Source organism: Agelaius phoeniceus, chromosome 1, assembly GCF_051311805.1.
Source record: "Agelaius phoeniceus isolate bAgePho1 chromosome 1, bAgePho1.hap1, whole genome shotgun sequence".
Classification (NCBI taxonomy): Eukaryota; Metazoa; Chordata; class Aves; order Passeriformes; family Icteridae; genus Agelaius; species Agelaius phoeniceus.
Genome location: NC_135265.1, coordinates 9,385,847 through 9,409,851, shown reverse-complemented (window position 1 = coordinate 9,409,851; position 24,005 = coordinate 9,385,847). Strand labels below are relative to the sequence as shown.

The following is a 24,005-nucleotide window of genomic DNA, read 5'->3' as shown; positions in this document are numbered from 1 at the left end:
GATACAATTTCTTGAGCTTATATATATATATATATATATATATATATATATATATATATATATATATATATATATAATTAATTGGTCAGGGATTACCCTAAAAGAGCCATATTTCTTGATTTACTTGCTGTTCTGAGGATTTTATTGGAAACTACTTGGGAGTAGGGAAAGTTATGGTAGAAAGCAATCCTAATTATCCAGGGTTAGGGGCAAATGAATTGTGAAGAAAGACTGATCAGGCATGGGCTATTCCCTGGGAGAGGGAGCACGAAGGGGGGTCCCCATAGAGTGCTGGAAGACCCTGAAAGAAATGTATTGATGTCAGTAAGCAGCTTGAGATAGTGACTAATTTGAAAACAAGAGGTCATTGACTGAAACTAAGGAGGAGACAAGCAGATAAGGAATTTGTGTGGCGTTTTTCCCACCATGGGTAGGTTAGGATATGGAAAAGTGAAAAAGCTGGGTCATAGAAGTACTGTGCTGCTGCTTTGAAAGCAGCTGGGCACATGTTTGGAAAAGGAAGTTTATATACAGAGAGTAAAACCATTTCTTTTTCAGTAGCTAATCTCATGCAGCAGAGGAGTGTTCAATTGACCAGTGGTGGTCTTCTGGCTGTAAAGGGTACAATTTGGTGGCTAAAGTGTGGTTATTCCTCAGTTTCTAGAGCTGGACCAGTTTAGTCACTTTTAAGGATAAACTCTGTTTAAAGAGTGAATCCATAACAGTTGCATCTTTTATTCAGGTCACTCCATGTACTGTCTTGTGAGAGCTTTACCACCTACGTGCAACGTAAAATGAATCTAATGTAAAATGCAGTTCTTACAATTTAATAGATTTATGTAGGCGAGCTGCTTCTGTGTCTCCTGGAAAGAAAATGCATATTTTCCAAAGGGGGCTTCAAGATTTTTTTTAAGGCCAAGTGAGACATTCTCATAAATGTCATTTTTGCAATAAGCATCTTAACTTTGTTCGTGTTTGATTCATCACATGGAGATCAACTGCCTTTCAGGTAATGTACCAAGAGCTTCTGGAAGAGATACTAAAAGCAGCAAATTGTGTAAAACTCCATGGGAGCTGATCCTAGGCAACATCTATTAGCAGGAAGTAACAGCACATTCACAATACTTGCTCTGTATGTGCTTTATGTATGTGTGTGTGTCTGCACATGCACATGTAAGTTGAATTTAGATGCATGCACTGGTATTTTCTACAGTGACAATAGGTGATTATGGCATATTTTACCCCATATGGAATAAAACACATTAGCATCCATTTCTATAGCAGTTCTTATGTAGTAATTTAGGCATATTCATTTTACTTTTAACTTCTGGAGAGGGTGGAGGAAATCTAATTGTAAAAGAGAAACAATTCCTATTGTGTGTAGAATGTGATGTGACAATTCTCACACACAGTGGAAGTGAGGAAGGATTGGTCCTCAAATTAGCATCCATTTGCATTCAGTTACAGTGAGTGATTTCTGCATGTTTTTTTCTGCATTGACAAAGGATATTAACTTAAAAACTGACATGTCAGCAGTGAATTTCTATCCCTGCAAGGCTGCTAAAATCAGTGTACAACTTAGAACCATTATTTTCCTGTATCATTTTTTAAAATATTAGATTGTGCCTATGTCTTCCATCTGCAGTGTCACCTTCCTTTGGATTGTGTACTGACAAAGCCATATCACATTTGTACATTTATTACATGCAATCTTAAAGTAATAATACAAAATGTGTAAACAGTTGCACATTATGTAATGCATATATGTAATGTATACTCTATGTGCATGACTGTCACAATAATTTTAATTACTTCACTTTTATTACTTTAAGCACTCCCTTCTCCACTTACATGCTTGCTTTGCCCATTGGCTACTTTTGTTGAAGTTGTTTTGGTTTGGTTTTCTTTTTAATAAAGGTAATGAATTTTTAATTTGGGTTGTTAGGTGCATAGAAGCACAAACATATTTTGTCTGAAATTACAGACAGTTCACTGACTCAGGCATAGGCTGGGTCCATCCCTAGCTACACACACATGCACACAGATTTTCTTCATCTCAGAGAGTGAATAAGCTTATAATGAAAATGCCAACCTGAATACATTAATCTTTTTTGTTATCTTTAAAAGTGTACCCCTCGCTAGGATTTCGCTGACGCTTTTCTCTTTCCACGAAAAGTGTCAAATGATCCTCCTGGCCAAGAGCAGAGCTACAGCAGCAGACATCTGGATAGCTACAAATGAAAATTGCTTTTATTTTTGTAGTTTCTGCTGATGGTCAGGCCTCTTTTTTATCTCTAATACTTACAAGCATTTTTTATTTGGTGGGCACTTAGACAATGCAAGTTGAAGGAAGAAAATACTCTCTTTTCTTTGCAGCAGAGCACTTTACAAACAGCAGTTACTCATAGGACACATTTTTCACTTCCATGGCCTTCACTATACTGTACTGCTGGTTTATCTTTTCATTGTGGTTCCATGTTGCCTTTTTTCTGTCATTTCCCACAAAATCACCAGTGTGGAGGTAGGGGAAATTAGGGAAGGCTACAGACACAAAGCACAGATCTTAAACACTGTAAGCTTTAGCAGATTCTAGCATTTGTGAGGCCAGAAGTGAAGAGAAGAAACTCAGCTCTTTTCAGCCCAGGTTCATTCCAGCTAACTTTAGGCACATAAAACATCCAGTGTTAAGCATCTCACCTAACCTAGTTGTCTGGGTCTCCTCTGTCATCAAGGAGAACGATACACACCTCTGGAGGATAATTCTCAGGCAAATTAATTGCCCATCAGAGCTTACCCTCTCTCTCTTAGCTGTTGAGAGAGGAGATGACTAACTCCAATTCCAACTTCAAGGATGGCTGGAGTAGATGAGATGAGGTTGGGCCTTTGAGACTAAGCTAGTTAGTAAATATTACCGGTTTGCTATTAAAACTAATGGTCAGTGAAGAAGTGGTGTTACACTCCCCCTAGTTATGACCCTTTTCTCTTTAATCAGATTGAGTTTGCCCCTCATATGGTGTGATTAAATGTTTTGCTGCAACATTAAGTACTCAATGGGGCAAACACTTGCTGGGGCAGCTACATGAGCCTTCCTTTAGAAGCTCTCAGTGGGAAGCTGGAGGCATGTAGGGCTTTAGGAGATTTGCAAATCTTCAGCATATCTGTGCTATGTCCAGCTACATTAGACATTGGAAACAGCATGGCTGTGACAGTGTGCTAGTCCATGAGTTCTGATTTACCCTCCTAACTCCCCAGAGAGCCCACTTCTACCTCTATACACTATGGCAGACAGAAGTGTAGATGGGTATGTTTGTGTATTAGGCTCCTCACAGACTTGTATCAATTCACTCTCTGTCCCTTGGTCTCCATAGTTCACTATCCCCTTGCTGTGGCAAAGCTGAATGCAGAAAAGGGCCAGAAAATGCAGAATCAAAGAAAGCCTCTTTGTCAGTCTTCAGATGGGGAGGGGAGGAAGGCAGCCTGAGGCCGCTGCGCGCGTTTGCTCTGACCGTGACGTGCCACTTTAGACATGAGTCATGCAGCCATCACCCAAACATGACAAACACTTGTGCTCTTCCTAAACACAGGCACACTGTGCTGAGACAGCTTAGTGTCCTCACTGGCACTGTGTGGCTTCCCCTTATTTTCTTTCTCAAGTGTATTTCTGCTGTTTCACGTTATTACACGTGCATCTTCCGGCTGCCTGGGAATACTGAGCCGTGCAGGATCCGAGGCTAAAGGCTGTGATCAGCAGCATCCTGCAAACACTAATTGGATCTTTTTCAGCTTCTAGCAACAGCAGCATGAAGAAGTGTAGTAGGGACTGTTCCTTCAAGATTTTAACAAGCAAGGTAAAATCTTAGCTAACAAGTCCCTTTGCCCTTCAAGGCCTAATTCAAAATCTATACAATATAATAAATATAAAAAGATGCATTAGGCAGGTAATATCTGACTAGAATGAAGCTGGATACTTTCTGCTACAAAAAGAAGGGTGTTTGACAGGTCATTTCTGTATTCCTCTTAGTACTCCATTTTTTTCTGTTGGGATAAATGCTTATTCCCACACTGATCATCATAATTTCCTGAAGGAGAAATGCTAAAGGTGCTAATAATCCCCCTTTACAGCTGCTCAGCACAACTCCTACCTCATATATTCAGTATTGGGATCACTTTATGGTCAAGGAGAACAGAAAGAGAGCTGAGAAAGGTGCAAAAGGTATTGGGAAAAAAAAAAAAAAAAAAGATTTATCTAGGTCTTCACCTCTCTAGTGTCCAAGTACCTTATAATCATTAATGGATTTGCTTTCATAACAACTCATTAGGTAGGGGAAAAAAGGGTTCATTTTATAAATGATGGTGTGAAACATAGGGTGAATTTAATGATTTAGCCCAAGTGGCTAAATCATTTAGCGGGAAGTCAAAATCTCAGTCTGCAAGAGAACTGAAATCTATCTAAACATAGCCCCTAATGACCAAGCCATCCTTTAGGAATCACAGTAACAAATTTATAGCCATTCTACAGAGTTATATCTTTTTGAGGTATATCTGGAAGTTTTTCCCAACTAGAAAAATCCTTTTTAATTTAATATTTATGAGCAAAATGTATTTGTGAAACATTCACAAAGAACATTCCTCAGTTCGGGCTATTTAAAAGGAAACCCCCCACAAATAAGTGCTTTGATGAAGTATTTAAACATCATTTTATTTTTATAAATACACAGGAAATTCAGAGCATCTAGAATCTAAAATATTCCTTTTAAGACAGAGCTTTAATATAAAATTCTATCAGTCTCACAGAATCTACACTGCACTTTTCATTAGTACTGAATAAAATAGAACATTTGACTTTGCTTTCAGTGTATGTTGAAGCCTACTACATAAAAATCTCAAAGATCACCTTAATTAAGCTAAAATTTCTCATGCATTTATGTAAAAATGGTGATTGTTCTTATAACTGAAAAAAAAACCAACCCAGCACATTTTCAGATACACAAACTCTATAGTTTGCTGAACCTGAAAAAAACTTTTTAATGACATGCTTCATTTTTTCTTCCCAGCTGATCCATTTAAAGATGTTACTCCTCTTGACAAACATTGTCATATTCCTGTGCCATCACAGTGACAGCAGTGCTGCTACAATGTGGAAGGGACCATCCTCCACACAGTGTTTCTCATGTGTCTTGTGCTTAGCAAAATAGGACCCCTGCCATGTCTAGGGGAATGAGAAGAGAGGGAAGCTTCCATTATTATAGTCATAAAACTAACATTAGGTAATTCAGGGTGATTTTAAATACTGTGAGCTGCTGGTCACCTCATGGAGCCTATTGCAGCAGAATTAGGCTGGGTCGTTATTTATTGCAGAGAAAAGAAAGAAAAGGGGAATTTCCCCATGTTTTTATGACATGCTGGATCCTGCACTTACACAACTGTCTAAGGGCAAACACTTTAACCCCTTGAGATCTGCTAATCAGGAGCAGCAGCTGTTCAGTGCCAGCGTGCATCCAGCATTCGTGCTTGCGGGGAGAGAAAGGCTTGCAGAGGATGTGACCCTAAACTTCAGAAACCTCTTCTCTCCTTGGGGGCAAAATATCATTCAGCTTGCATCTTCTCCTGTTTTCTTTTAGTTTATCCAGTTAATGTTCCTGATGTGGGCTGTTGTGCACTCACTGTGAATGCTTCAAGCCTTTAGGAAGATGATAGTTAATTACTGAAGTTAAAATCTGGCTTGCACTGGTGTGCAAGTGCTTTCAGAGGTATTTACTCAGCCAGCTCACTGAGCTGCTAGGGGCAGGGGAAGGCTGGAAGTATCTGGCTCACAGTGAATTACTGCAAATGTATGTTCTGGTAAAAAAAAAAATAGCACAATGCACAGTCATTTTTCCCAATACCGTTGGTACAATATTAGCTCAGTCTCACACTAAGTTACATTTGTATGTTCATTTAAAACAAGCAATGAAATCCATTGTGAAAAAGCCTGTCACAAACACAACCCAAATTTATTTCCTGCAAAGTAAAATACAGTCAAAAGGTGAAAAGGGAGTTCTTAATTGTTTAAATGCTTCTTCTTCTATCCTTCTCTTTATCTTTTGAAACCAGTGGCAGACACATATATGTTGGTGGGAAGAAAAGATAGAAAATATTGTATTTTTGACATATTTTGTTTTCTTTTCCAAATGTCACTTGCTCTCCAGCCTAGTATTTGTAACCCTTCCTGTAGACTATTTGTTGTATGACAATAAATTGGCATGTGCATCTATTACTGGACTTAATAGTTTAGAAGCCTAAGCAAAACACTTCCAATAATTGGATATCATTGGAATCAGTGGATCAAGCTCTTCTAGCTTTTGCTCTAAACCACTGCATCAAATTTAGTTTGTGTGGGTTTTCCAGATAAGCAATGTTTCAAATGCCTTAGCAGTGTGTGGATATTTTGCAGCCATCTCAGTAAGAGCATGATTTGACCCTAATGTCCTTAGATGCAATATTCCTGTTTCCCAATGTCATGTAGCATATGCTGTATTTTTTGTCACCTGAACTGGCTCAAAAGCATAAATAAATTGTTATTGGGTACTGTAGAATCTAATGCCATATTGTCATACTCTCAGATGAAAGAGAAAGCCTCAGCATGGCAAAGAAAGTGTTGAATTTGTGTCAGATTTCAGCAAAATAATTCCAAAGAGAGTTGAAAGTTCATGCTGCACTTAAACACTGAGCTCTTCTCACCTGTGAAGGCAGGTTGAGTTCAGATCTGCCTTTGTGCCTTGAAAATCTCTTCCTTTGTCTGTGTCTGAAAGACAGAAAATTTTTTACAGACTATTGCCCACGCCAGTGGTAGTGAGCTGAATTTACATAATCCAGCAGCAGAGTATCCTAAGCTTGAATAGAAAAAAGCCCTCATCACAAAATGAGATTTAATAGAGGACTAGCAATATATATTTAAACACATTTGTTTTAGCCACAATAAGGGAATAGATGCAGAACATGTAGATGCAGAGGAGGAAGAGAGGCTTACACATGCAGAGAGAGAACAAGTCATGCTGGCTTTTTCCTATGCCATTGATTTCATCTCCTGTACTGTGAATTTTCTTGTTCCAAGGTGTTTTTCTTCTGAAACAGTGTCCTGTCTTTGCAACACTAAGTTTCATTGATCAGTCTCTCCAGGCACTTACATATTTCCCATCACCATAGTATCCAAGGCATTCAGAGGTGGAAAAAAATGGTGTAGCAAACCAATCCCTGTCTCTGCTTGGATTGCCTCTAATCCAATGGCATCTCAACAAGACACTTGATTTGCTCTGCTTTTCCTTAAAATTACCCATGGCTGAGGACATCTGAAATGCTTTTGGGTGAGCTGCTGATCACAACACCTGGGCTAGGGACACCAGTGAGTAAAAACTGATGTTTTAGGGACTTTACTGACAAAACACTTCAGAACAAGCTTGCCATTAAGCACACCAGCCCACTAGGACTGTTCTTATGTTCCAGTGCATGCTGATGCTTTGGTGTTTTGCTAAATCAGGATTTTTTAATCGAATGTTGTTCATACTATTAGTCATGTCATTCCCTTAATGATGATAAAAAAGCAAACATCAGTTCACTAGTAAATGCTGCAGTCTGCATCACAGAAATGGAGGAATTAACTCTTTCAAAGGTAAACTCAGAAGCCTATCTGGCCACTAAAGAGTGTAACAATGTCTTGTCATAAACCTTTTCTCTTTCTGTTCTGAGGGTTGAGTATTTTCAAATAAAGATCATCCCTCAGTGATGGGGGGACAGAGATGTTACAGTCATGGGTATTGAGCCTGCCAGCTGCAGTGGGAGGATCTCTGGGTTCATCCTTGCAGCACACACCTGGGAAGCTCAGAACTGTGGACAGCCTTGTCCGTGGATAGCAGGGTCTTAAATATTTCTCATATCCTAATTTCTGAAAGGAGAATTCCTCTTACTTTGAACCAAGGTGCTACTGGAAGTTTTTGTTTCCTGGAAATAAAATGAGGCTACAAGTGAGGCTGTAAAGCACATGCAGTACTCACATAGCTCTGCTTCCATCCACAGCTGTGATGGAACAGGAAAATCCCATCTAATTGCACGTGTATGTGTGAGATTAAACACTAAAGAGAGCTACTGTGTTTTACCAGTGTTAGGGTTTGTGAAGAGGGTACCTTTAGTGATGCTTTCCAGATCAATTGCCACTGCAAAACTTGCAATAGATTTAAGGTATAATTACTGTCAGTGTTATCAGACTTTACAGTGTATGTAAGTATTGCTTTGCTCTGTTGTAAGGAGATTTGGGAGTTTTTAATTTTCAAATAAAACCTTCTATTTTTTTTCAAAGCTCATCCCTGTAAATCCTGGGGAGGGGTGGTGAGCAAAAGGCATGCAATGCCCCAACCCATGGTAATTAGCAAAACTGTCTGCAAGACACCATTTCTATGTTGTCACTATTATATTTACTGAAAGAATTAATTCATTTTCTAATACAGCTGAAGAACACATTTTCATTTATTTGAAGAACATATTCCAAATAAATTATTCTTGTAGAGTTGTTGCTATTTTTAAATGTAATTTCATAATTTTTATCAAGGAAACCAAATTAAATCATTCACTATTCATTGCTATTCTGAATTTTTTTAAAAGATGGTGCTGAGATGTAAAGTTGAGTTGGGTAAATGAGGAGGTGCATTATGTTTGCATTGATATGAACCCAACTATGGGTAGACAAGCCCTTAAATTACAAGAGTTTTAGGAGGAATAGTAAGTGTTGGGTCCAATTCTCCAAATCCAGTTCTGGGAACTCAACAAGTATGTGTTCTAGATGTGTACAAGTTACATTGCAGCAGCAGTCCTCTAGGTGCATGGCCCACAGGTTGGCCACTGAGACCCCTGTGAATAATTGGGGATATTTAAATGCCTCCAGAAGGAAGTCCCAGATTGGTAGAGGGTGGCTCAGGAAATTTATAGGACCAGGCAACTGGAAGCAGTTGACAAATCTTCTTCAGAGCCCACCACTGAGTATCCCTTAAAACAGAGCAGATTCCAGAATTGTGGCCAATCCCTGCCCTTGATAAACCATCCAATGACAAAAGGGAATGTACAGAAAAGGAGAGAAGACCTGAGGTCAACATGTTTCCAAGCTCCTGTAGCTGTGGGCCCACATCAGGCCTAGGAGAATGAGCAGCCAGCCAGGGCAGTAGGGCACAGGGGAGCAGGGATGGAGTGGTTACACTTGCATTGGGATGCCCCTCTGCCCATCTGCCTGGTGCTTTGGTACCATGAGATGTTCTTGCAAGGTGCAGAAGGGAGCAGATACAAGAAAGCCAAATTCTACATGGGAAGTTTTCACCTCAAAGGATTTCCAGCCAGGCTTCCATTCTTGAAGCTCATACAGGAAGGACCAAAGTCCTGATTCCCCCTCATTCCCTTCCTAAAACATCAGATTAGGCGCTTAAGGAAAATGAGAAGGGTGGGGTCTTGAAATATCAGTCACTGGAGGAAATTGAGGAGGAAATCAGCATCTCCCTGTCCCCTTCAGTCCTCTAATCTTTGTGGATTATAAGAAAGGGAAGAGGCTCAAGGACTTGCTTTGATCTCCATAGTTCCTGTATGGAAATAAAGCCCCCCATGTGTGTGGGGCAGGGAGCCAGTCCCAGCCAGGTTGTCTGTGCCTGGTTCACCTGCCCTGCTGCTGCCCATGGCTACAGGGCAGCTGTGTCCTGACACCCAGAGTGGCACCTAAAGAAAATGCCACAGACTGGCCAAGTGATCACACAGCAAGGTGGTCTGACAGGTCCTGAATTAGGAGGCTACAGACAGGTTTTCTGGATGTCAGCTGCAGGTGACAAAAGGTCACCTAAATCTTGTTTTTACAGCATTGATCTTTGTGTGGTTCAGGCCCTTAATTCAGTGCATACTCTTAGAAGTGACAAAGGAGATGCTCAGTTGCTCTGTCATGCATTGCCATGACAGACCCTCAGGTTCCACAAAATATATTCTGCTCTGGTGCAGAGATATTTTTAAGAATTTGTTTTTCTCTGGCTTCTCTTGAATTAATGTTAGTAAAAGGTGCCCCAACCTCTTATTTTTCTATATGAAGACAAAAATTGCAGCTGCCTGCCAAGTCTGCTGAGAGATGGATGTAATAATTTTCAATTGGACTGTTAGCCCAAAGGGAACCCGATAGCAAGAGATTGACAGATGCAGCATGGATTATCTTGTGCTCTGAACTCAGCCCAATTTGTGGTTTGTTGCAGGTGCTAAAGAGATTGATATTGCTGCTACCCTGGAGCACTTGAGGGACCAGAGACCAGGCATGGTCCAGACAAAGGTACTGTCAATAAATCCACTGGGATTTTAAATACATTAAAGGTCTTTCACAGTAGTTGTTTTCATGACAGAAGAGAAAGGGTATGACCTAATTTAACGCAGGTCGCTTGCTGATTACTCTGTTTGGCTCCCTACCAACTGAGGTTTATTTATGCTGAAGATTTATCTAGGTTACTTTCTTTGGTGTTTACTGTTCTTTCTTGTAACATCTCCAGCATCTATCTTGATTACCATATATGAAGGGCAGTCAAGACAACAATCTATAGCCTGCTAAAGAAAATGTGCATTTGAAAGAACGTTCTTGCTTTCATCCTGAACTATGGATTATTTTCTTAGAGTATCTGTGCTTAACTGTGCTTGTAATATTTTTTTAAAGCTTCTGCTCATTAAAGAGAATGTAACTGCTGCATTTGATATTTTTTCTGAAAAAAAAAAGAAGTTTTGAATTAAAGGAAATAAAGTTTTGCAGGGAATCAAGTAATTTTTAGTATCTTTGAATGAAGGAGCTTGCATCAGCCTTTATGGATGTAACATGGCAACTATATTTTTACACTTTGGTGAGATGAATGCTTTACTCTCAAATTCCTGTCAGTTGTAATAGTTTTGACATTTTTCTACAATGTAAAACTTTTAAACACAGTAGCTGATGGTGCAATTCTAGTCCCTTAAATTAGAAATGAAGCTTTCTGTTATTAACAATTCCAGTGATGTATGGAATGATATTGTGGGATATGTGCTGCAAGTTAAGAGCTGCAAATATGATAATAAAAAAAACTCTTTCATGGTATGAAGGTGAAATAAATCTGTTTATGGCCTTTTAAAATATCAAATGATAGTTATAGCCCCAAACTGAGCAACAGGAGCAATGTGACAGCACTGTGTCTTGGCCAGGCTGGAACTGATAGTGGAAATTCTGCAGTGTTTAGGGAGTTGAAATTGCTGAGGGGCAAAGGTGAAATAAATTTGTGCTGCAGGAATCATTGGTTCATAATTTTTCCTGAATCTCTTCCCAATTATGTTATTTCCCACTAATATTAGGGGGAAATACTGCTGAAGAACAGCTTGTGGAATCTTAATTATTATTTACCAATTAAGTAAATGTGTGAAAAATAAAGATGAGCCAGTCAAAACTAACTAATCTTTATCTGCAAGGAAGACATAAAATTGCACAAGTCTTTCTTCTGCTATGATTATTCCAACTGGAACAAAAGGCAAATAGCACACAGTACCCAGTGTCATATATATTTACTCTGAGGTAAGATGCAAATCCTGGACTACTCTGCAAATGCATTCAAAATATGTAGCAGCTCTGTGGCAACATAGAGCTCAGATTCCAGTTTCCTTTTCAGGGCAGAGAAATTATGGCTTGTTGCCTTCACAGAAGAAAAAACATCGCTCCAGAACCAAAGAATGAGGTTATGTGAACTTCTCCTCCTTAGCTCAGCAATAGTTACCTGAGTTCCATCAAAATCTCCCTCAAGACATGGTTTTTCCCTCCAAACATTTGTCCAGAAGAGCTTCAGAAAACAAATGTACCCTGTGTTTTCATCCAGGATGAAAAATTTTCTCAGGATATTGCTTATCTTTCCTCTTGCTCCTTCTTCCATCATTGTCATTTTCTCAAAACCACCCAAATCACTTATTCAAGCTAATGTCTTACAAATTATAAATATCTGGTTACATGCTAGCAATGCATGATCCCCAGAGAATTTTTCTGATGGATTTAAACAAACCCCTGTGCTTTCCCAACTGAATACAAATGAGGAATATTAGACTCTTGGAGTAATTTAAAACGATGGATTAAAAGTCAGGTTAGAAATGCCAATTACAGAATATCCCTAGGCAAAATAAACACCAACTTCCTTCAGCAATGTTATTTTGTTTCCAGCAGGCAGCGCTCCACCTTTCCAACAGGCATGGGAAAGATTTGTTTGCAGCATTTTGTCTTCTGGAAAGGATCTTTAATTCAGAAGCACTGTATATAATAAATTGTAATGAAATTATCATAACCACATTCTCCATTTCTGAGAAGCATAATGGAGGGTTTGTGGGTTTGTTGGATTTTTTTTTCAGGGGAATTGCAAAATAGAATTTATATGTCACATAAGAGAGGAAAAAGTAATGAAGGAGGAAGTGCATTCTCTGTGATGGGAAAAAGATATATTTCTTATTTTTCCTGTCTCCTCTATCCTCTCACAATCTAGAATAGTAGATAGATTCCTTACTGTGTTTTATATGCTACATGAACTCACTTTGTTTTCCTGGGAATTTTTATCTGTAGACTTAATGAAACATAGCCATAGTTACTTTTTATTAAGTATATTCTATTTTTAGAACAGAATTTTTAGAATATACTTTTTATTAAGTCTATTCTATTTATTAAGTATATTCTTGTCACCTCTGTATTATAGGTAAACTGACACCACAGAATGTCTGCCCAGCTCTGTTTTCTGGGCAAAGCTAGATGTTAAAATTCATCTCCAGGCAGTCTTGTATATGCAAATAGAACGTGTGAATGGCAGTGTAGCTGTACAAAACAACAAACTGATCTCCTTTAAAAATTACTGACATTAATTTGCTCTAACTGCAGTTGTCCTAATGGAAAAGTGTGGAAGGTGTGGGAAGGCTTTTCCTGGGAGGGTGGTGCTGCACACCAGTGGAAGCTGCACTCCTTCCTTTCAGCTGGGTGTGTTCTGCAGCAGGATGGAGGGGAAGAGCTCAGCTGGCCATCCCTGAGAGGCCATGGCCCCACACATCTCATGTCTGCTCTCCTGTCCCTTCCCTGCAGTCAGAGCTCTGGCTGTGCACATTACACTCTGTGAATTGTTTTGCCTCAGTCACTATGGTCACAGTGCCTGTTGCTCAGTCCCTGGGTGAGGCAGACACTCTTCCTCAGGCTTTTTGAGCTGCTACAAGCACCCACTTTGGTTCTGCCCCAAAATGGCCCAAATTTGCCCTCTCTGACCCTGCTGCTCTCCAGCTTCTCTCACACTCATTGTGCTCCAGTTAAAATACAACTGATGCTCCTGGATGGCCCCCAGCATTCCCAGTGTTTCCTTTAATTGCAGAGCCCTTAGACAGTGCAGGGAGCCTTAGGCAATCATGCACACCATTTTCAGTGCCTGCTGAGGATGAGTCCTACTCTTTAGGGTGAATTGATGTCTGATTAAAAGCTGTTGGCTGCAGTCCAACAAGTGTACATGGATGCCACTTTGACAGCACCAAGCAGACAGCAAAATTCTTGAATGGCAGTGTCGCTGAGAAATTATTCTGAGTTTTATTCTGCTTTTTCTGCTCTGGCACTGTGCCCATCATTGCTTCTCTGAAGCATCTCCACATGGGAGCTGACTGCAGTTGGTTAAGACAAGGCAGAGAAGACTGGCACTGGATTGCAGGAATTAAGAGTCAGCTGCCTTTCTGAACTTTGAGTTGTACATCTGTAGTTTGTTCTTTCACCCTTCCTGTACATTTCTGCAGTAAAATGAAACACTGTGGAAAATTAATGTTATTGGTTCAGTGATCACTTTTGGAGGTGGCTGTGTTCTGTAACCATCCCACACAGCCCCTGGCAGCACCAACTGAGATGCCAGAGGTACAGACCTCCAGTTTTCTAATGGGAGACACAGCCAGTATCCCAGCAGTGATCTTGGGGTGCTTTGCAGGGTGCATCTCAAACCTGCATCCTCAGAGTCGATTCCTCAGCAGCTCTTGACCCCAGCTGGCTTAAGCCTCTGGAGGACTTCCAGAAAATCCAGTAATTTCTCCACAGTCCTTATCTGGTGCCTTTGATTTGCCTATATTTTGAGAAAACTTTCCACTGGAAAGTTTCAAACTCCAAATCAGCCAGTCAGTTATTTCAGTAAGCTAAAATACAGAGAAAAAAATCACTTGCTTGGAAAATATAACACCTGTTAACCTTGAGGATTTGAAACTGCTTTGTCCTTCTGCAGGACTACACAGTTCAGGAGTGTGTCAGGGTTGCACTTAGAAGAAGTAGCCGTTCATGGCTGTGTCCTTCACACCTCTGCCAACCCAGCACAGAAGCTGGCAAATCATTTTGGTGTTGAGGTTACAGTAAATTAATAGCAGAGAAAAGCCTTCCCAAGTATGTCTTATGTAGGAGTGGTCTTAACAAAATTGAGTAATTTGGGAGTGTAGAAATGACATTAAAAAGAGAGGTTTAAAAAGACCAATGACAGGTAAGCCAAAAACCAGATATTGTTCTATATAATAGATATCAGGGGAGGATATATTTATTTGAGATTCTTTCAACTAGAAATAGTCCTGAGAAAAGCCAAAGTCTGCTTTACAGCATCTCACTTACTTCATATTTCAATAATGTACTGAGTTCCCATCTCTGTGTCAAAAGGAAATGGCTGGTGATCAGCTGCTCCCAAACCTTTCTGACCATGCAATGGCAATATATCATCATGTCCCAATAGCTTGGCTTCTGCCACTAACATTTTTCTCCATTAAAATGACTCCAGCTTCGAGATGCTGTCAAACATGTTATATGACATCAATAATCCAAGAACATTTTGTTCCTTTCCATTGCAGTGTACAGTTCATCCTGCATATTCATATTTTTAACAATGTCTTGAGGAGGTTCAGCTGCAGAACAGAGCACCAGGCTTTCTGGGAGTGTTTTGTTTTATTATTCAGGGTGTGCGTTTGTTCTCTCCGCAGGAGCAGTTTGAGTTTGCTCTGACAGCGGTGGCAGAGGAAGTGAATGCAATACTCAAGGCCCTTCCCCAGTGAGCAGCTCAGTCTCCTGAAGGTTCCTGCAGAAATCCATCCCTCGTTTTCCTCATCCTCAGTCCCTGTGAATGTTCTTGGAAACCGTGACCTGACCTTAACTGTGTATCTTCTGTTGTAACCACATAGTGATAGGGTCCTTACAAACTGCTTTAGCTGGTTAAAGTTCAACAGTTAAAATGTGCATTCTGTTTTTTTGGGGTTTAAACAAATTTTTAAAAGTACATCAAAGCCTCAGATTAAGTGACAGAACAATCCATCTAATTCCTCCTACATCCTCGAAGCCCTGAATGTCACACTTTGAAAGCACACATTCATGTTCTTAATAGCAAATATACAATATTGTGGGTAATTAGTGCAGTCAATATAGTCTCAGAAAACAGTGTTCTGTTATATTTTGTAACTTCTCAAAGGCTGAATAAGAGTGGGGGCCTAAAGAGGATGGTGATTGTTCCCATACAGTGCCAAGCTGGAGCATGAAACAGTGCTGTGGGTGTGAGCAAACACAGGTCCAGGCTCTGGCAAGGAGAGCTTGCACCTTCTCATGCCAGGCTTTGGCAAGCAAATGTGTTCTTAACTGTTGTTTACTTTTCAGCTTTGTGCCATGAGAGGAAGAAAGCTGAACTATGAGTAAAAGAGGCTTGCATGGTTGTTGCAACTGGGGAGAAAACATGTTGGTCACATTTACGGAAAGCCAGGGGATAATGAGCACAGCTCTGACCATGTACCTGGCACTGACAGCACAGAAAAGGAGAGCATAGGCTCCCCTCAAGTGATGAGAAAGGTCCTGTCAGCAGTCAGGTAATTGTCTGGAGCTGTTATGGAAAGAGATTGTTGGTTTTATGGGATTACTGGGGAAGAAAATGGGATTCTCCTCTTTATACCTTTGCATTTCCCTCTGTAAAGCTCCGCTGTGCCATCCTTTTTAGCCAGGAAAGTGTATTTCTGTAAAAGCCTGGCTGAAGAAGAAATCTCCAATCTGCATTTTATGACTCTCATCGAGTTTGTCTGATCCAGGCATTTGTTGCAGCTCTCTGCAGAGGCTTTGCTCACTCCTTGTTCTGCAGGACACCTATTTGAACTGAGCATGAAGGGGTAAAGCAGCACAAAGATTGAATTTCAGAGATTCATGTGTTCTCAAAAGCCTAATACCTACTCTTGCAAAGTAATGCTAAAATATGTCTGTAAATGGTTTGGATATGCAATCTTGCTTCTGTGATTTCACGGGTTCAGTTGTGGCACTCTTCTAAAAGAATTTACATTATTGATAGAAAGTACTCTGATATGTTTGAATGAAGGGCCTGAGAGTAAAATTATTGAAGGTACCTAAGTGATCTAGGCTATTAATTTCATTTTCAAAAGTGAATATGTGGATGCTTTTTCATCTGCTATCCTACATCTCCATGATGTAAGAATCTGGGGTGCTTTTTTCCCAAAATCTTATGAGTATTGTGTGCTTGAAACCATATTAGGCTAATTGTTTAACTTCAACACTGGAAAATATATCATTGAATTTAATTTGGGAAGGGGAGCTTTCATAAACTTCTAATCAGTGAAATGTTAAAAATAACAGTATCACACAGTTTTGCTGGCACAGAGGTGATGAGCATCAGTCAAAATCAACCATGTTGCAATTTTGTGTTGTAGGTGTGGATATTGGTGATTTCTTCTTTTTAGCAATTAAAGAGGTCCTAAAAAAAAAAAAAAAAAAAAAAAAAAAGCAGAAGGCTTGTTACTTTTTGCCATACATTTTTGTATGCTTTACTTGATATATGCTGTTGCCTAATTTGTGCATCCCATTACTATAGCAGTGCAGAGCAGTTACTGCAGATGCCATCATCCTCTTAAGTACACATACTGTACATTAAGCCACATGTTTATTTTATGGCCTAAGCATTTTAGAGCTTTCCTAGCAATAACTAAAAAAACTAATGGAGTATAAATGAGAAAATTGCCTTTTTCATTTGATAATTTAGGTTTACCGGGATTCTTTTATTACTTTAGCTAACACAAAATTTCAGATCAGGGCAGATGAGATCAGTTTGAGCTGTATCAGCAAGTGTTTGAAGTAGATTTACTGTGAGCCACGTACTGCAGCTTTCTGAAAATACAGGTGTATGCAAACAAACTGTCCAAAGAATCAAAACTGGGGCATCCTAAGCCAAGCCCTCTGTCTGATTACTGGGTGGAATTATTTTCCAGTGTGAGATGCTGTGCCATCACCCACTGCCAATGGGCTAATGGTGTTTTACCACAGATTTCTGCCCTGGGATTCATTAGTGTTTGCCTCCTGACTGTCCCTGTGCGTACCACCAACATGACTGACGAGCCTTTCGTTGCACTTCAGGAATATTTTTTAATTGTTCTTTTGCAAATATTTGCATTTCATAATAACAATTTCAGGGTGATCCCTATTAATTCACAAGCAGCTGTGTGTGTGGGACTTCATGCTTCAGAGTTTATTTAGCGTAGATTAGAGGGCATTAATCTTCCCCAAGGCTAATGGGGCAGGAATGTATTGTTTTACTCATCCTTGTAGAGCAGTTTACACAACAGAAAGATGCAGTTTCACTCAGAGGGTTAGAGTATCTCCCACTGACTGTCATCGACAATCCTGTTATTTCAGCCATGTTTTGTACAGTTCTTCCACAAAGAGGTGCAAGGCTTATTCTGTTGACTGTAAACAACCACACAGAATATTTCATCTGTGCATAGCACACTGTTCACACCTCTCAATAAATGCCCTGCTTCTGGGGGTGATAATCTGCTGCAGGGTCAATTAGTGAAACGCAGGTTTCAGGTGCACCAGGGCAATCTAGAGGGATCTGACTATCCATTTCCCAGGAAGATGCCAAAGCCATGGATGAAGCCACAGAGATGGATTTGCCATGCAGGGCAGGTATTTATTTTCACTGCAGTTAACTTAATCCTTGTGATCTGGTGAAGGATGTTATTCAGGCCAACCCCCAGTCACTTGCACTAGATGTGGGATGCACCCCATGTTCACTGTCAGGTTGAGCTGAGCTTCTGCCTGAAGACCAGGATCACCTGAGAGCTCAAAGTCAAATGAGACCCACCACCCTTCTCTGTTCAATTTTCTGCTGATCTTTAGTAAACTCATTGCCATTGAAGCTGGGGCTGGTGCCTGCCTTGGCCACAAACAGCATGTGTTCAATGTTGGACATGCTCACATTCTAGACAAATGGAGTGTACAGGTTCTGTTTGTGTGCTTGAATCCTTAAATGATATTTTGGGGGGCAACCTGCAGGAGGGCAATTTAACCCCACTGCTCCTTGCTGGAAAGAGAAATCCCCGTTTTCCCACAGCAGCACACAGAGCTGCTGTCCCTGAGCAGGGACCTGACCAGAGCCCTGCTGATGCAGTCAGTGTGTCCAGACAGGAGGGACAGAAAGGTGGATGTCACCAGAGCTGGTATTTCACAGGAGTAAAGCACAGTTGCTCTCTCCAGCCTTTGCCCTTGCCATGGCATGGGCTGGGACTTAGAGGAATGGAGAGGCAGGACAGCCCCATTCCCCAAATCCCAGATCCCTGAGGCTCATCCTGAGGCACAGGGCTGAACAACAGTGTGGGGTTTGCTGTTGGCTTCAGGTGTGACCTGTAACCATTGCTGTTGGCCACTGTCGTGGGACCTGCTGCAGCCCAGGTAACTCCCATCCCAGTGGAAGTCCTTGGCCAGGAATGAATTTCAGCAGAAAATCACAAATCCAAATCTCAATCCAGTAGCAAAACAAGCCAGATTATTTTTATAGAAGCTACTAAATGTTTAACACATTTCAAAATATTTTTAGAATCTACACCCATGACCTTGTCCCTGTCTCCAGCATGCATGCAGAACCAATCCCCATCCATTCCCAGGGGAATGACAGCTATAGTACCTGTAAGGAGTTCATGCTTTATTAGTCAAGTGGAACATTAATAAAACCTGGCCCACTTCATAATTTCCAGAATAGTCATTAATTAAAAAAACTGTTATTGGAACAGAAAACAAGTATTTGATTAGCTTTGTTACAGAACAATAGCTCTCCTCATTTTTATTCTGCATATTTTATTCTTTCTTTAGAAAATTCTCTTAAGAAGCATTTGAGATAATTCGCTTTTTAAAACTGTACAGTTTCTATGGTTTTGCTTTTTAAATGAGAGTACACTTTGTAGATTTGATTATTATATTTTTCTGTTAATATTACATTGGGCATTACAAAAGCATTCCCCACCACAGTGAAAAGAAAGTGATCCTGTTGGTTTATTGTAAAAGAAAAAAAAATAATTAAAACAAAATTGCAGAGCTGTGGCATACTCAATCCAATTAGAGCATGACTCTTTACTACTTTTCATTTACCACATGAGAAAAAAAATAGTTACACCAGCAAGATTTCATTTGAAGCTGTTCATGCATGCTGTTTGTACTGTATTTGATGGCATAATATTGTTTTGTTTACAACCTTTTCTTTCTCGTCATTCTATTATATTCTTTATATGTATATAGTTAAAAAAAAAAAAGATTATACAAAGTATTTTGTTCTACCTCTGTAAAGATCTTACTTGTGAATAAAGTCACGTTGTCTGTGGAGTATGGTATTGTGAATACAGCATTAAAAGCTGGTGCTTTGCTTTTATTTGGGGGTGAGAGCAGTGCTGATGTCTCCTGCTGGAGGGGGGGTCTGACTGTCCAAGGTGGGAGCAGGAGGCTCACAGGGAGGGGCACAAATGCCCTGCTGGTGCCTTGGGTATGCACATTTCATCTGCTCTGAAAAGAGATTGCTGCCAGCTCTGGCTCAGGTGTGTGGCTCTTAATACTGCACCTTACAGGACTTTGATTGAGATGGATTCCTGTGTTCAGACCAAAAATGAAGCAAAAGAATCACAAAGTTACAGGGACCCTCCTTGTACTGCCAGGAAGTGGAAAAAAATCACCTAGACCCTGTGCCACAGAGTGTACAAGTTAACAAAGAAATTAAATGGAACCTGCCTTCAGGAAAATTAAAGGCAGGAAAATGTTTTGGGGAAGGCTGGTGGATCAGACCATCACAAAATGGCCAAGGATTTACAGTTTTAAAATAGTAGAAGTTCATAGGAGTATTTGAACAGATAATGGAAACTTCTCGCTGTTACATTAAATAAGGTTAAGAGAAATAAAGTACAAGGTTACCACACAAACACAGCATTCAATAAACGGTCTTTTTCCTGGGGTATAGGAAGTCATTTTCCCATAAGCACTGTCCATGATATGAAGGTTTTGGATCTTCCCATTGAATACTTACTGTCAGCTGTCAGAGCAGTCTTTGGGTTTGGACAGCCCTGGTGTGTCCTTTCCATGGTCCTGTGTTATGTGCTGAAATTTCCCTTGTGTTTTGAAGAAGACTTAAAATATGTTTTCCACTTATCTGGAAATCACTAGAAAAATGTAAACAGAAACCTAAAGTGGTCCTGGTCCAGCTCGCTTCCTTCCCATCAGAATAATCACATTTTACATTCTTTAACCTTGTTTATGTAGTTGCATGTTTTAATATCTGTGCCTTTCTCGGTGTAAGAAGGTGACTTTCATCTTGGAAGCAAAATATATGCACCATTACAGCTATTTTCCTGTTGGTGTAATTTAGGAGGTCTTTCATCTCCAAGACAGCTTTCTGAAAGTTCTGGTAGCATCAGATGGAGGACAAAAAGAGAAATGTGTTTAACTGTATAAATACTGGAGCATTGTGAGTCTCCTAGATGAAACCAAAGCCACCAGTTGTGCATCATTCATTCATTCATGCAGGCAGTGCTGCTCTGGCCTCACACTGCACAGGTGCACACAGCTGTAAAAACAAGGGGATGGGACTGGTAGTCCTGGTTTTGGATGCTGAGCAAAGAACTGCACAGCCACAGGGAGAGGAAGCAGGTAGGCTGGGTTTATGTGTGCTTGAAACAACTGAGTCCTTGGGGAAATTCTTAAGTCAAAAATTAATTTCTCCCCTTGAGAGTGCACCAGTTAACCCCCACATGCAGGTAAATCAGCAATACAGATAAAAGACTCAGTGTGGCTGACCAATCTGGGAATCCAGACTTTGTAATGTTTGGGCTATTTGCTGATGCACTGCACTGCCCCAGAATTTTCCTGCAGTAGCTTTGGTCACACTTCTCAAAGATACAGGAATGTGCTGCTCCCATCATTTCCAGCATATGGTACAGGTGGGATTCATCTTAACCAGCCTCTGAGCAGCTTTTCATGGGCTTCCACAAACCACCCATTCATCATAAGCTTCCTCTGTGGTCAATAAAGGGAAACATTTTTAGAGTGGGAATTACTGTGTTTGGCTTCCACTTCACCATGAGGTGATTCATCCTATTTACCCCATACCCTGAAACAGGGAACATCAAAATTTTACTATTTGCTGAGTACAAAAGCATTTCCTTTCTATATTGTAAGCCTATTCCCTCAAAACTGCATTGGGTCACTTGTGAGAAAAAGTGAAGTGAATTTTGGTTTTATAGACCTTGAATTTATAAAACATCATTATCCCATTCCTCCTTAGTTTCTCCTGATCCATACAGATGAGTCTTGTCCCCTCCTACAGAAGCTGTCCTGTGCCTGTGATCACCTTTGCTACCCTTCACCTTACCTTGTCCAATTCTACACTCTGAGGTACACAGGGGCCAGGCTGTGGTCCAGTGTAACAGTGATGTTTTTAGATATTTTAATATTTTCTTCTTCTTTGGAATGTCTAACGTTTTGTTGCCCTTCTCCAGTGCTGACCATTGAGGTTCTGCTCACAGACACTCATTCACAGCAATAACAAATGCTTTTCTTCAGGTCACCTTTATATCTGTATTGTTAAGATGCATTTCATTATATGAATTACTTTATCTCCAGTAATTTCATCTGCCATCCTCACAGTTCTGCTGTATCACAAGGTCTCTCCATGACAATTCACAGCTATTTTTGTTTTTATAATGGTAGGTAACAATGTGTCATTCACACTCTGCCACCTCGGTATCACCTCTTCTTTTTCCCTATTGTTTAAAGTGGGGAATCACCATCACTACAAAAATTGTCCCTTTCTTCACAATGTGTTTCTTAACTTTTAATCCTTCATTAACCCACAAAAATCTAACCCTTAATACAATGACAACTCAGTTCCTGTAAGAACCTTTCATGAGACAGCTTTTGCCAAACGTTTTTAGGAAAGCCAAGTACAAAATAATCACATACATCATCAAACTTACTGATTTTTTCAAAGTCTCTTAGGATGCTTTTGCAACACAACTTGACCCTGCAAAAGCCTTGTTGCTTTTTCCTCCTCTTTACACCATCAGTTATGCAGGATCTAGACACAGGAGTATGGATGCTGCTTATAGAATAAGCTCTGGTATTCTTTTGGAGTCAGTGGAGAACTACTGGATGGGCTAAAAACAGAGCTGTGGAGCTCAGATAGTGGAACCCCCACTCAACACAGCACAGCTCAGGGTCATTCCCAGGCATATTTTGAGTATTTCCAGAGATGCAGACTCCAGGCTCCTCTGGGTCCTCTTTGTGAAAAATATCTTTTGAAGATCTCATTGAAATTTCCCTTGATGCTGACTGATTGCCAACCAGCTCCCCAAAAGGAGATGCCTTGTGCAGACAAATCCCTCTCTGGGTTCCACCACCAAGGTTGTCATTGTAGAGCACACTCAGGCAAGTAGCACACATGGAAGGATTTATAAATAAATTCTTAATCTGTGAGCTGAATCCCACCCTCTGGGCAGGATTCAGTGCTTGCTGGTGAGTGGCTGATGTCACTGCAGATGCTGTGGGTCCCCTGCCCAGCCTGCAGCACTCCTGCCAAATGGCTGAATCTGAGGTCTTGTGCTGCGTTTGCCAGCCCTGTGCTGGTGGCTTAAATCTCCTGAAGTGCCTCAAATGATGTTGGATGCTTACATTCAGGGATCTGAGTCCCACATCATGTGTCTAGCAGTTGGATTCTGTATTTTCTACCAAAATTGAAGGTATGGGAGGGAATTTGACAGGAGAGCATCTTCCCAGTTTACCCACCAGTCCAAAAGAGGCAGCAGCTTCTGAAAACACTAATTTTGCTGTCAGAACGGGATTCCAGGCAGGGCTGTGACTCCAGCAGCATTACCTGAGTGTGTGCCAAGCCCAGGCATGAGGTGCTGCAATGACCACAGCAGGGCACAGCTGGAGAGCTGCCCTTGTGCTGGGTAGCACTAAAAGGCTTTGTGTACCTCACAGCCAGTGACAGCAGTGTGTGGGATCACAGGCACTGTTGCTTTCCAACACAAGAGGCCAAAAAAAGGGAAAACTGGCCAAAAGCATGAGTTCACATAAAATAAAACCTAGTGTACAGCAGTGTTCCATTAGCACTTGTTTCTAAATGTGGCATCCATTTCCTTCATGCAGGAAGTCTGCTCTGATTTCCAACAGGTTCCATTTGTATTGTCCAAGTTAGAAATGTTTGTTCCTGAAGGTGGATATTACACTAGAGAGCATCAGCAAGAGCATCTCTTGAGGTGTTCCTGATGCTACACCTGAGCTGTTGAGCAGAGGCCAGAGTGGACCCACAGCTTTGTGATCCTGATAAAAGCATTGCCAAGGCTGGAAGGGAACCAGTGCTCTAGGAAGTGGCTGAAGGGGAAAAGCAAACTTCCACTTTTTCCAGAAAAACCTTTTGATTCTTTAAACAATATTTCCATAAGCAGGAATACACATTGCTTTTTGAAAGGGGAGATTGATTTAACATCTGGTGTGTCTAGCTGTGCCTGGTTGAAGGAGCTGGGTAGGTGACCTCACTCAGTGAGGTGTTCCTTGCAGAACAGAAGGTCTTTAGCATTGATTTTCTCATCTGTTCTACTCTTCATTCTAAGACATGGTATTTTCATTATATTTTATTTAAATATGGTAATATAGAAGCTGGAGTAACAAGCTGGGATCT

The 24,005-nt window shown here is 40.5% G+C and overlaps 1 protein-coding gene across 1 annotated transcript in view; it reads left to right on the top strand.

Moving 5' to 3' along the window:
* Positions 1–19,663, top strand: part of PTPRN2 (protein tyrosine phosphatase receptor type N2) — a 635,649-nt gene extending 615,986 nt beyond the window's left edge. The window contains exons 22-23 of the mRNA XM_077191900.1: positions 10,248–10,321; positions 15,007–19,663. Of these exons, the coding sequence (XP_077048015.1) occupies positions 10,248–10,321; positions 15,007–15,078 (146 nt within the window). The 3' untranslated portion in view covers positions 15,079–19,663. The remainder of the gene's footprint in view (positions 1–10,247; positions 10,322–15,006) is intronic.
* Positions 19,664–24,005: the final 4,342 nt, after the last annotated feature.